At 39.1% G+C, this 13139-nt stretch overlaps 1 protein-coding gene across 3 annotated transcripts in view; it reads right to left on the reverse strand.

Annotated features, from left to right (window-relative positions):
* SLC25A12 (solute carrier family 25 member 12) overlaps positions 1-13139 on the reverse strand; it is a 182709-nt gene that overhangs the window by 77845 nt on the left and 91725 nt on the right. The window contains exons 1-2 of one of the 3 annotated variants that reach the window (XM_082465388.1): positions 11850-11961; positions 10850-10903 (exon numbers count right to left, since the gene is read on the reverse strand). In XM_082465388.1, coding sequence (XP_082321514.1) covers positions 10850-10903; positions 11850-11861 — 66 coding nt within the window. In that variant the 5' untranslated portion in view covers positions 11862-11961. Of the gene's footprint in view, positions 1-10849; positions 10904-11849; positions 11962-13139 lie in introns of those variants that run through there. The other 2 variants (XM_082465389.1, XM_082465390.1) reach the window with 2 other exon arrangements.

The following is a 13139-nucleotide window of genomic DNA, read 5'->3' on the forward strand; positions in this document are numbered from 1 at the left end:
TGTGACTAGAAAGTTGGTTACTTTTTAAAAAATTATACAGTGTGTCAAGATAAAGGATTTTCTTTTTTCAATAATACCCAAACAAGGTAATATATCTAGAAGCACTACTTATTAAGCCGAAAAATCTGCTTAAATCAAATCTTTCAGGTTACTTTGTTTTCACTTGTAAAACATTTATCAAGCACCAACTTTGTCCTGCGCATTAGGCCTGGTACTAGGGATGTAGAGATCAAAAAAACTTAGCTCCAGTCCTCAAGTTGCTCAGAGAGGATGGCATGATGGACACTGAAACTAAGGTCAGAAAACAGGAACTAAGCCTGGGTCGTTAACTAGTAGAGATTTCTTGAGCAAACACATAGCTTCTCAGGGTTTCTTTAACAAGAAGTTACAGAAAGATAGATATTTTTTTAAGGAAGAAAATGAGATCTTGAACACCAAAGTACTTGGAAATTGTAAAGCTAATGCATATTGACATAGTTATTCTAAAATGCTTAGAAAACACAGAAAAGCAGAGGATCCCAATTTCCCTCCTTGTGTATTGAATTTTTCTGCTTCTGCTCGAACATGAAGGAGTTACTCTTCTAACTCCTCACCTTTATCCAAACCAAGGTTTCTTTGGGGTTGACTTCCACTATTCTTGGGTTTACCAGAAAATCAGTCCTGACTGGTCTAGGCAGCTTCATTTCTGCTCAGCCAACATGTGGCTGTAACATGAGTCAAAACACACTGTTCCTCCATGACTTTGCTCCAATTAAGATACACTGACATTTTCAGATCTTAACATCCTTGCGATTTCAGTAATTCTCAAACGACAACGTCACAAAGTTCAGTAACTACAAATATCACGTAGAGCATTTCCCATATAGAAAAACGAATTACATGAACAGTGGAAGAAAAAGACAGGTACCAAGGCAAGAGCTGAGCACATGAAGCTAATCCTCTTGCTGTCCTTCACTATTATTACTGCTCTTACTCCTAATGGAAGCCAAATTTAGTCAGGAATGCATGCCCTTTCACTACACAAGCACTCTATGCAACAAGCAAAGACCGCAACAAATCCAACGACACAAACCCTGTTACAATAGTACAATGTGGAATTCATCTATCATAAATAATATTTTAATGAGAAAAAATAATTTTTAACACATATGGTCACATAAATTTTAACAACTCTATTGAGCCGCATTAATTTTTTTTAAACAGAGATTTTAATTAGTGACACAAAATTTTTCTGATATTTACTAAAATCTACAAATGCATTAGGAAAAGGCAGTTTTATACATCTAATTAGCACTTTCAGTTGCATATTTCACGTATACTAGAAACAAAACCTTCTATTTAATTTTGCAAAGAAAATTCTCCAGAAGTCTGCCTTTCTCACTCTGATTGCTTCATGAAATACTATTCTCTTTTTGCTTTAATATATGTATTTTTTACTGTCCATTACAGCAAGTCCTACTGTCAGCTACTAAACAATGCATTTTCTAACAGAATGAGGAGGTGTAAGACTCTCCTTAATCACTGAAATCAACTAAAGCTACCATAATAAACTAAGTCTATCAAAACAACCCCTAAAAATGGCCGAAAACCTTGGAAATAAAATAATGACCCCAGACAAGTCAATAACTGGAACTAGAATGCTTCTCAGGGCAGATTAAGTTGAATAATTAATTTGCATTGTTTTTAAAATAAATACTTCAATCTCTTGGTCTAAGTAACCATGGGAACATACAAGGAGCGTATATACTTATAAGCCGGGGCAAATCACGTTTGACAATCAAGGTGCAGCTCCTAGGAGTACAGAATGCTTTACTGTTGGTAAGCCTTGATTAAATAGCAAGATTTTTGCCATGGAGAAAGAAGGCCCTTTATCCTGGTAGGGAGCAAAGACAGATCAACAAAATGCAATGTAGGAACCTGGCTTGGGTCCTGATTTTAAAAAAGCAACTTTAAAAAAATCAAACAAGAGACTTTCCTGGTGTCGCAGTGGTTAAAAATCTGCCTGCCAATGCAAGGGACACGGATCCGAGCCCTGGTCTGGGAAGATCCCACATGCTGTGGAGCAACTAAGCCCGTGTGCCACAACTACTGAGCTTGCGCTCTAGAGCCTACGAGCCACAACTACTGAAGCCTGTGTGCCACAACTACTGAAGCCCGCTCACCTAGAGCCCGTGCTCTGCAACAAGAGAAGCCACTGCAATGAGAAGCCCGCACACTGCAACAAAGAGCAGCCTCCGCTCGCCACAACTAGAGAAAGCCAGCGCATCAGCAGTGAAGACCCAATGCAGCCAAAAATAAAAATTAAAAAAAAAAAAAGTTACCTTTAAAAAGAAAAAATGAAACAAGCATGGAAATTTCAACAGTGAATGGAAATCCATGTGGTTAAGGAAAAATTTTAGGTGTGACAACGTATTGTGGTTTGGTTGGTTTTTCAGAGTCATCATCTTTTAGAGACAGACACTAAAGTATTTATGCATGCAGTGATAGGATGTCTGGGAATTGCTTCAGAATAATCCAGTGCAGCTGCAATATAGATGAAGCAAAATTAGCTATGATAGTTGGTGAAGATCAGTGATGGGTACATAGCAATTCATTATGCTACCTTCTTTAAATTCATATATGTTTGAAATTTTCCATAATAAAAAAGGCTTTTTAAAAGGTTACAAAAAAACAATGAGATGATTCTACACTTACTACCATACCTGTATTGCCATACAATATTAAGTAAAAAAGGCATGTTGTATTAACATACATAAAGCAAGTCTCTTCCATTTACCATACAACCTTGAGGAGGTTGCTTAACTGTTCTGGGGCTCAGTTTTCTCATCTATAAAATGGGAATATTAATGGCACCTACCTTATAGAGTTGTTCTGAGGATTGCATATGATTTGTATAAAACACTTAAAACAGTGCCTAAGACATAATAGTAAGCAAACAATAGCACAGTTCTAGAAGCCCAATACTGGCCATGGCACTGGTTTCAGTGAACGATGTTTCAGAAATTTCAGCAGCACTAAGTAAAAGAGAGCTGGACAGAACAGGGAGATGATGATTTTTTTAAAATTACACACATAAAGAATGAATTACAAGTCTCTCTTTCACATCTGTGTCTTGGTATTTCTTGGTTGGACTATTTTTCCTTCTCTGATTCAGAAAGAGCAACTGAAGGTTCAAAAGAAAACTGCATATATCTTCCACAGTCTCCCAGTCTTAGACCATGGCTCTACCCCTTCTCAGAACCTACAGACTGGTGAGAAATTACCTCTTACGGTGGTATTTCTGAATGTGGGGATTTGTGAAGATCTTCAGATGTATATCTCAAGAATGTGAGTAGGACTGCCCTGGCGGTGCAGTGGTTAAGAATCCGCCTGCCAATGCAGGGGACATGGGTTGAGCCCTGGTCCGGGAAGATCCCACAGGCCGCGGAGCAACTAAGCCTGTGCACTACAACTACTGAAGCCAGCGCACCTAGAGCACGTGCTCCACAACAAAAAGAAGCCACCGCAATGAGAAGCCTGCGTACCACAACGAAGAGTAGTCCCCGCTCACTGCAACTAGAGAAAAGCCCGCGCACAGCAACGAAGACCCAACACATCCCCCAAAAAAAAAAAAAAAAAAAAAAAAAAGAATGTGAGTAATTAACTGATTAAATGTACATAATCATAAACACTTATTAGCATCTTAGTCACTTTATAGGTCCAGCACAGTTACCTGGGGAACACAAGGGACTGAGATCCTTTTCAGGAAAGAAAAGTCCTCACCTCAGAAGAAAAGGAAGGGGACAAAGAACTAAGCTTTACTAGATTCTCCATGTGTCAGGCACTATTTACACATTACCTTATTTATCTTTATAACATCCCTACATGCTAGATATGGTTACTCTTTCTTAGACAGATGAGGAAACAGACTCCAAAAGTAATGTAAACACCTAAGGTCATATAGCAAAAAGGGATCAAATAAGGATTCAAGTTCTGGTTAGATTACAAAGCCCATGTAGGTTCCAGCTACACTCTGTTGCCTCCTGAATGAAAAGGAGTCAACCAAGGCCCAGCTCAAGATATTCTAAGAATGCTGTGGACAGGAGGAAATGAAACTGAAAGAATCACAGTCTACTCAAGGCAGTCATCCACGAGAAAGTACAGAAATGTATGAGAAAGCTTACATTTCAATATGATCTATCTAAATACAATGTATTTAAAATATAAATTGAATCATTCCACTTCCAAGGTGAAGGACCTTCAGCGGTTTCCACGACACTCTTTATAAGAAGAATCCAAACTCTTCTTCATGGCCTACAAACAAGGCCCTGCTTGGTGTGGCTCCTTCAGCCTCATCTCTTACTGGCCACGCACCCCCTCACTCACTGACGCTTCAGGCACACTGGCCTCATTTTTGTTTGTTGAACATACCAAACCCTATCAACATCTAGGCCCTTGTACTTGCGGAACTCTCTATACCTACCTTTCAGTTCTCAGCCCTAATATCACTTCCTCAGGGGCCTTCACTAGCCACCATCTTGAAAAACAATCACCTTTTCCATCATTCCATTTATTGGACTTGTCACAATCTGTAGTTGGTTTTTGTTTGTTTGTTTGTTTCTCAGTGTGTGGGCTTTGTTATTGTCTGTCTCACCCCTACCTAGAATGTGAGGTCCTACCTTCACTAAACTCCTCTATCTTATCTACAAAGGTAGAACCACACATATGCCTAGCCTATCACATAGAAGACAATTAAAAATGTATTGATTGGTAGTAGAACATAGATGGCATTTAATAACACATTTTTTCATCTTTTCAATTATTTTTAATCTGTCTAGTTGATTCAAGGATAAAGGCTTCACTATGTTGCTAGTATGCCCTTAATGCCTAACACTTTTTTATTAATGAGAACTCTACATAGTTTACGGCAAATACTTTATAAACTAAAGATAAAGGTTATCATCTTCAATTCCTATAGTCTGAAAAACTGGTGAAAACCTGTTAATCGGTGTGGCTAAGAAAACTATATATCCCCTTCTGTGTGTCTCTTACTGGGTTCTACAACCCAATTTACACTGCAAAGTCCTTTTTTAACTTCAGGTTCTGAATTACTAAGTTCTTACTTTTTAAATTATTCACTTGCTCAAAATTTAATACATATACATTGAAATTTTGTTTTTATTTCCCCCGAATTCTTTCCCCAACCAAGTTAACATTATCTATCCTTCCATACCTTTCTTAATGCCCATTAAATCATATCAAACATATATGTGTTTAAATATACATACAACATATATGAAGTAATGTTTAGAAAAGTAGAATCATCCTACATAAACTTTTTTACATCTTTCTATCCTCATTTATAGTACATTGGAAATCCCTCTAAATCAGCTGGAATAAGCCTAACTCATTCTTTCTCGTATCTGCATAATTTTCCATGTTATGGCTATTTCATAATTTTTCTACCGCTTCCCTTTGATAGCATTTATTTTGTCCCCCCCCTTTTATTTTTTCTATTTTTTGAGGGACAATTGAGTGCTGCCACTAACAACTTTGTACATATATATTCTTATGAATATTTTTATTTCTCTGGGATAAATATCCCAAAAGTAGGATTGCTTGTTTAAGTGGTATCTTTTTATTTTAAACCATTGCCAACTGCTTTGCAAAGAGTCTTTGTTTCCACAAATGCAGTATGAGAGCACCTTTCTTCTCCACATTTGGCCTCAGTAGATGTTATCATATTTCAATACTTGATAATCTTATTAGAACTGTAATATTGTGGTACACATTCTACACTTTGGAAAACGTAGTCCTAACTCATATTTCAACAAAATAGAAAAGTCTCCTGCCAAAAGCCCTGCTTAATTCCCTTCTCAGCCACAGGTTACTGCCAAAAGTAAATAAATATGTAATATGTAAACAAATATTTACTGAATGAAGGACATTTCTTTCAATCAAAAATTTATATGTTATCATAAAAACCCTAAGGAAGAATCACTCTTTGCTTTACATTAGCAGCAGCATCTTCTATACCTACTTTCTAATGTAAAATAAACAAGATAGAAAAAATGCATTTTCATAATTTTATATGGGATATGATCTTCATTGTTACATTGGTGATAATAAAAAAAAAAAAACAGGATCAAAATAATATTTGGTTTCTACATTGCCATACATTTTTGGTCTAGCATATACAACGGTACAGTCTCAACATGTATTGCTTTTATCATAGAATACATTGGTAAATGAACAACAGAAAATCTATCAACTAAAAAACAGACAGAGGGCTTCCCTGGTGGTGCAGTGGTTAAGAATCCGCCTGCCAATGCAGGGGACACGGGTTCGAGCCCTGGTCCGGGAAGATCCCACGTGCTGCGGAGCAAGCCTGTGTGCCACAACTACTGAGCCTGCGCTCTAGAGCCCACGAGCCACAACTACAGAGCCCACGTGCCACAACTACTGAGCCCGCGCACCTAGAGCTCACGAGCCACAACTACAGAGCCCACGTGCCACAACTACTGAGCCCACGTGCCACAACTGAGCCCGCGCACCTACAGCCCGTGCTCTGCAACAAGAGAAGCCACCACGATGAGAAGCCCGCGCAACACAACGAAGAGTAGCCCCCGCTCGCCACAACTAGAGAAAGCCCGTGCACAGCAACGAAGATCCAACGCAGCCAAAAGTAAATAAAATAAAATAAATAAATTTAGAAAAAAAAAAAAAAAAGACAGAGATCTTGAAAAATCATTCACTTAAAACAGTTTTTTGTTTTGGTTTGGTTTGGTTTTTTCGGCCCCACTGCGCAGCTTGCAGGATCTTAGTTCCCAACCAGGGATTGAACCGGGGGCCACAGCAGTGAAAGCGCCAAGTCCTAACCACTGGACAGCCAGGGAAGTCCCTTAAAACAGTTTTTTGATAAACCTACTTTGCCACAAAGCACAGACCAAACCAGATTAACTCTTCATTTTGAAATTCATCAGGCTTATAACAAACAGCCTGTGACATTCCTGTTGTCCTCACCTCACCTCCCTCTTCATTGCTTCTTTTGTCTCCTTTTGCTACTGTATACCTCTGATGTAGCAAATTTGGGTCAATGATAGTGTGTGGGTGAGAGAGGTAAAAGAAGGCATAAATCAAGAAATGACAGTTGTAAGGGTAGCAACAGTAAAATATTAGCTTGACAGCTGGTTGTAAAATTATAGCAGTCTAACACACAAGAATTCATAGCTTTGCTCCAATTTTATGAACTTGGGTGGCAGGAAAAAGCAGAATCCTAGTGAATATTATTGTTCTTTTTTAATTAATAGAAAACATAGCTCATCAAAATTTGAGAAACAATGAACACAGACAAAATAAACCTATTTCTCTATACTCAGAACCGTAATGTTTTACTCTCATGAACTTGCACACATGATTCCATTAAACATAGATATAACAACACTTTCAAACAGGAATATTTTGCTGTTTACAAAACAAATGATTTTTTGAGCCACACCGACTATTTGTGAATTTAGACAGTTAATGCCACAGATCTAAATTTTATAAAAGAGAGCTTTCAACTGCATTCTAAAATTCAAAATTAAATCTTCTCTTTAAGTAGCTCAAATGACCCTGAACTCAAGTGACCCCCAAATCCTACCAAAACCAAATTATACTAATAACAGAATAATCTAGAATAATAATAATCTAGAATAATCTTTTAGTCTTTGACTATAGCCTTTGACTATACCCTTTTTGTGAAACTCTAAACTCCCATGGGATTATTCTCCCTAGTTCTCCTCCTCCTCCTTCCACTTCAATTGAGGATATCACTTACAAATCAGTCCCTTATTCCCTGTCTGGTTTCTTTTATAATTAATCCCCCTAGCCCAAGGATTCATCTACCACCTGTACAAATTTGTATGACTTTTACTTACTGGGACACATTTATTTAGCAACCAAACTTCAAACCGCCCCCCCTCAAATTCCCAAAATAGATGCCTTATAAATTAACATCTATTCTAAAAATGCCAGATTCACTACTCCTTCCTTTACTTTCATATTTAATACCAAATTCAATTGATTCATCCCTTCCAAAGTCCCTGGTATTGCCCTTCCATTCCATTTCCTCAGCCATCGGCCACTCCAGGTCATTATCTCCAACATGAATTATTTCAATAGCCTCTTAACTGATCTCTCTACCTACTTCCAACCTCTCCACACTTTATCCAACATACACAAAGAGCTGCCAGAATTCACCATTTCAGTTTGCCCACTCAGAAACCCACAATGCCTTCTTACTGTTGCAAATCCAAACTCCTTGGCCAAATGTTCTAGGTAGTCACATTGTAAAGGTACTTTTTTTCAACACCTAGGTAACCGGATTTTTTTTTTCTTTAACTTCTTAACAAACACAGCTGCTGTTAGACCCTTACCTACCTCCAGCTTTCAAAAGTCAACCCATTTCAAGATCCCACAAATGGTAGAGAATAAGGGTTAAGAAGATGGATTCTATAGTTTGATCTGAATCCAATCTCTACCACTTATGAGCTAAGTGACATTAACCAAGCCAATTAACTTCATCTGTTTAACAGGGACAATAATGCTATCTCCTAAGGTTGTTATGAAAATTAATAAAATACCCTTACCTGAAATATTGTAAATCAACTACATGTCAATTAAAAATTTTTTAAAAAGAAAATTAATATAATACCCTTAAAGGACTAGGTCAATACCCAGCATACTACAGAACGATCAGTAAATGATAGCTACTGTCATTATTATTACATGACCACAATTATCTAGACAAACCAACTTGACTGTCATACCAGAGGCTATGCATTTGCCTTCATTATTCTTGACTCCCTCTACCAAAAACTGTGGGAGACTGAACCCGTCTCAAAGAGGAGCTAGTCACATGTCCATTACCATTCAAGTCTTGGCTCAATCCTCCCCTGTAATTATTCAATATACTAAACTAAATACAAGTGCATACATGGCACACAAATAATCCTCAGTAAATATATGTAGCAACATTAAGTTGTAAAGAAATGCATAGTTAGTATGTATTTTTGCCTGCTATTACCTCTAAAATATTTATAAACCATATGTATCTAAAACAAAACTTTCTAAATAATGTCCTACAGCTTCAAGTAACTATAGTTTGAAGTATTTAAGACAGAAATTTAAAAATCTATGTTACTTGCTAACTGCCCTCAAACTGATTCAACTAAAGCTGCTTCAGCTACTTGAAGGTAAGTATCTCCTCTGTCTCTTATCAATAACTCTTGGGTCAGTGCTTTACAGTTAGTGCTAAACATACAATTATAAATTCCACAAATTTTCAGTATAAAAAATAAGGGCATCATCAAAATAATGTGTAAAAAGATAAGATTTAAAAGTTTTCAAAAAGCTAGGCATAGTCCCAGCTCTCTCTATTTGCATCCTCCCCTCTCCCCAAAAACCAAATCCATACAGAATCACAGATTTTTTCCATAGGATTTTTAAAGCTGAAAGGACTTCAGTTCACATTCCCTTATGGCCCACTGAGTCCCACGTGAGAAGATGAAGCCCAGGAAAGCCAGATAATTAGCTTACAGGTACCACAACCAGATAGAGGCAGGGCTGGCAACTGAACCCAGTGTTCCTAACACCTGGGTCAGTGCTCTGTTCATCACCTCCTGCAGCATTTCAAATGATTTCTTCCATGCCTACCGAATTTAGAAAATAAAATTAACTATATCACATGAACTCCTCATAAAACAATTGAGTACATGGTGTGGTTAACACTGACATATTTTTGGTTATTTTCAAGAACAACTGTGAGGAATAAAGGCTTTGAACCATAAATAGAGCATTTCTATCACAATTACTTTTGTTCTGGAAATGATGCTTCCCTTCGTCAGATTTTATAAAATTTAAGATTCTCATTTTCACTAATTGGTCATCTGTGAAGCGTGCTCCCCAACAATAGCTTAAGCAACTCACATGTCTCAGATAAAAATGTCATCTATTCCAGGCTGATCTGTATATGTTAGAGTCTGTTCCTAATATAGAATCATAGACTTTTGCAGTTGGAAGGAACCTTGGAGATCACCTCTCATTTTACAGGGGAAACTAATACCCAGCAGGGACCTGCCCAAGGTCAAAGTTTCTATATGAGAACCAGGTCCAGTATAGAAAGTTCTTAAAAGAAGATTTCAGAGAAAAACACAACATTTGGTAGAACACCTTAGCTTGTCTCCCTCTATATGTACTTTGGTACAATTTCCTGCATGCAGAACTTTTGAAATTTAAGAAAAGAAAGCAAAACAAAAAAACTAAGCCAATTTTTTAGAAGTCTACAGCAAGTCACTGATCCTAAAAACTTAGCAGAAGTGAAGGTGGATCCTTGCAAGAATCCCAAACAGTAACATTTTGTAACACAAGCCCCAATGCCCATGAATATAATATAAATAAACAGAGGTAGAAAACACACACAAATTAAGAGCAGCTATAATATTCTTATCTCTGTAACAAATTACACAGTTGCTTAGAAGTAGGAAAACTTTATAAACACACAACTTTCAAGGAAAAAAGAATTTTAATCATCATACCTATCAATTGCACAAGAGTGTCAATACGTTTTGAAATTTTATTTTGGTCACAATGGTTAAGAGAAGCTGGAAATTCTTTTTAGTGTTTTTTTACATGTCTTAAGTCATGTTAAAAAAATAATGCGAGGGAAATCTTTTTATAAAAACTTAATAAGAGACTTATAATCTACATTATCTATTGTCATGTTCTTAAGAATACATGAAAATAGAACATTCCTGAAAGTTAAGGCCTAAAAAGTACTAGACTTACATCTCCCCCACCAAGAAAAAGCACAGCACATAAGCCAATTTACCTGTAGGAATATGTTTCTTAACTCCTGAGGATCACCTCGCTTGGTTGTCTGCACCTGTAAGAAAAAAAAAAGCCAGTTAATGCTTCACTAGAGACCAGGCAATCTCTTGAGATTACCGTTCACAAATGCCAGCAATCAATGCTCTTATCTTTTATAAGGGCATTTAGCTTAAAACAAACCAAAAGCGCTAATACTGATAACAACTGTCAAATTGGAGCTCTGTGACCACAAGGTGGAAAGACAGGTGTGAAGAGCCTAAAATATAGCAAATCTACCAGATAGATTTCCCCTGGACTGGAAAGGGAAGGCCATGAGGATCAATCCCCGACCTTACTCCACATCCACCAGCAACACATTTGGCAACCACCCACCTTCACATCAAGAGGCCATTAAGAGTAGAGACAACAGGAAAGTTGAAACTCCCAAATTAATCGCATGGCCTACCGGCCTTTCTTCCCGTGGAAAGCAATCCAGAATATAATTATCTCCACGCCCCTCTCTTTCTCCACCCAACCTAAAATAATGAAAACTGCTGCAACGTTTCTAAATACTTTAGCCATCCTGCCACCTGCAGCTCAAATGCCAACCACTGCCCCCGGCTCCAGAGCCCCCAAAATACTCAATTACTCACCCCCTCCCCCACCGCGGTACACAGATGCCTTAGGCATCCCCGGCTATATATGCCACTTCCTCCCACTCCCTTTCTGATGCCCTCCAACTCCTGGCTCACAATCCCATGTACCCAGGGCAGGATAAGACGCTTCCTTCACCGACCTGTGGTCCTTACAAGCCCCTCCAAGTCACAATCCCTCCTCCTTCCCCTCCCCCGGCCGGGCATCCTCTCCCTCCGGTCCAAACCCCGCACGGCTCCCCCTGGAGCCCCAGGACACGCTATCTAACAATCAGGCAAAGAAGTAAATAGGAAGAGGTGAGGGGCTGCAGGCACGGTCCCCGGAATGTCTCTTATGAAATAAAGGCAGCAGCAGAGAGTTAGAGTCACCTTGACCGCCATGCTGTGCTCAGAAGCCGGGGACGAGCGAGTGAGCGAGCAGGGCCGAGCTGTCAGGGCACGCGCGCGCCGCCTTCACGGCCGCGCCCGCCCTCCCTCCCGCTCGCCGGCGCCGCGCGCGCCTCTATGCAAATGAGCCCGGGGCGGGCGGGGCCGGCAGAAGGCCCGGCGTCCCGGCCAGAAAGAGCTGGCCCACGGCGCGGAGGGGGACGCGCCTTCCGCCGGGGAGACTGGAGGACCAAGCCGTGGGATTCCGACGTGCCGCGTGGTTGCCGGCAGCTGAGTAGCCGCCAGGAAAGCCCCAGGTCTCTTAAGGCCTCTTAGTGGGTGTGGCTTTGGGAGCCGACTTCAGCCAAAGTCGTTTTCTCCTGAGATTTAGAGCAACACTTGGGGCCTAGATTGAGCAAGATTTCGAAGGATCAAAGAACATGTCCCATTTAAAAGAATAACAGCAAGTGAATTGATGACAACTAAAGGGAAATACTGGCAATAAAACAGATTGGGAACCACTCACTCTGGGGAAAGCCTAAGTAAACATAACTTGAGAAATAGGCCCTTAAATTGGCATGCGATGAATACGCCTAATATACTTGTGCTTCGTGTACTGTTATAAAGCTTTATTAGTAGGCTCCACATTCCTAATCACCCAAATCCTTTGTGCCTGAGGTGGGGCACAAATGCCTAGGGGGAAAAAAATCCATTTGACAGGGCTGGCACTGAATCCTGGCCCAACTTGCCTCTACATAAACATTTCCAGCCCTGTCTAAGAAAGGGTAGCTCTACTTTGAACCAAAATAATGTCTCTCAAACTGAGTCTTGCCATTATGACTATATTGAGCTGAATATTGAGTCACTCAACAAACGTTTGCTGGGCATCTATTATATGCCAGATACAGTCCTACTTATAAAGAATACAAAGATTAATAACATATAGCCCTTACTGTCTAGGAGTTTACAGATGGTCAGTGCTTCCCCACAACCCCAAACCTAAGTGTATTTTTTTTTGTTGTTTGTTTGTTTGTGTTTTTTAAACCAAGCAAGCTCCCTGTTTAAAAAAGAAAGTCTAACAACTCCAAGGTTTAGCTTATTTCATTTAGCGCTATAATCCCTCTCCACCCTCTTCCATTTCCAGTGTTGAATCTCACAGGAGGCTTCCCTTTTCTCCAGTCTCACTAATCATAATATTTGTGTTAAGTATCCAAGTTAATATTGTAGAAATGAGGCAAGTGGACTGGCAAGTGGAAATTGTTGATAAGGAATGATATATTACTAGTACTCCTA

The sequence above is a fragment of the Balaenoptera physalus genome, assembly GCF_965194825.1.
Source record: "Balaenoptera physalus genome assembly, chromosome: 6".
Taxonomy (NCBI): domain Eukaryota; kingdom Metazoa; phylum Chordata; class Mammalia; order Artiodactyla; family Balaenopteridae; genus Balaenoptera; species Balaenoptera physalus.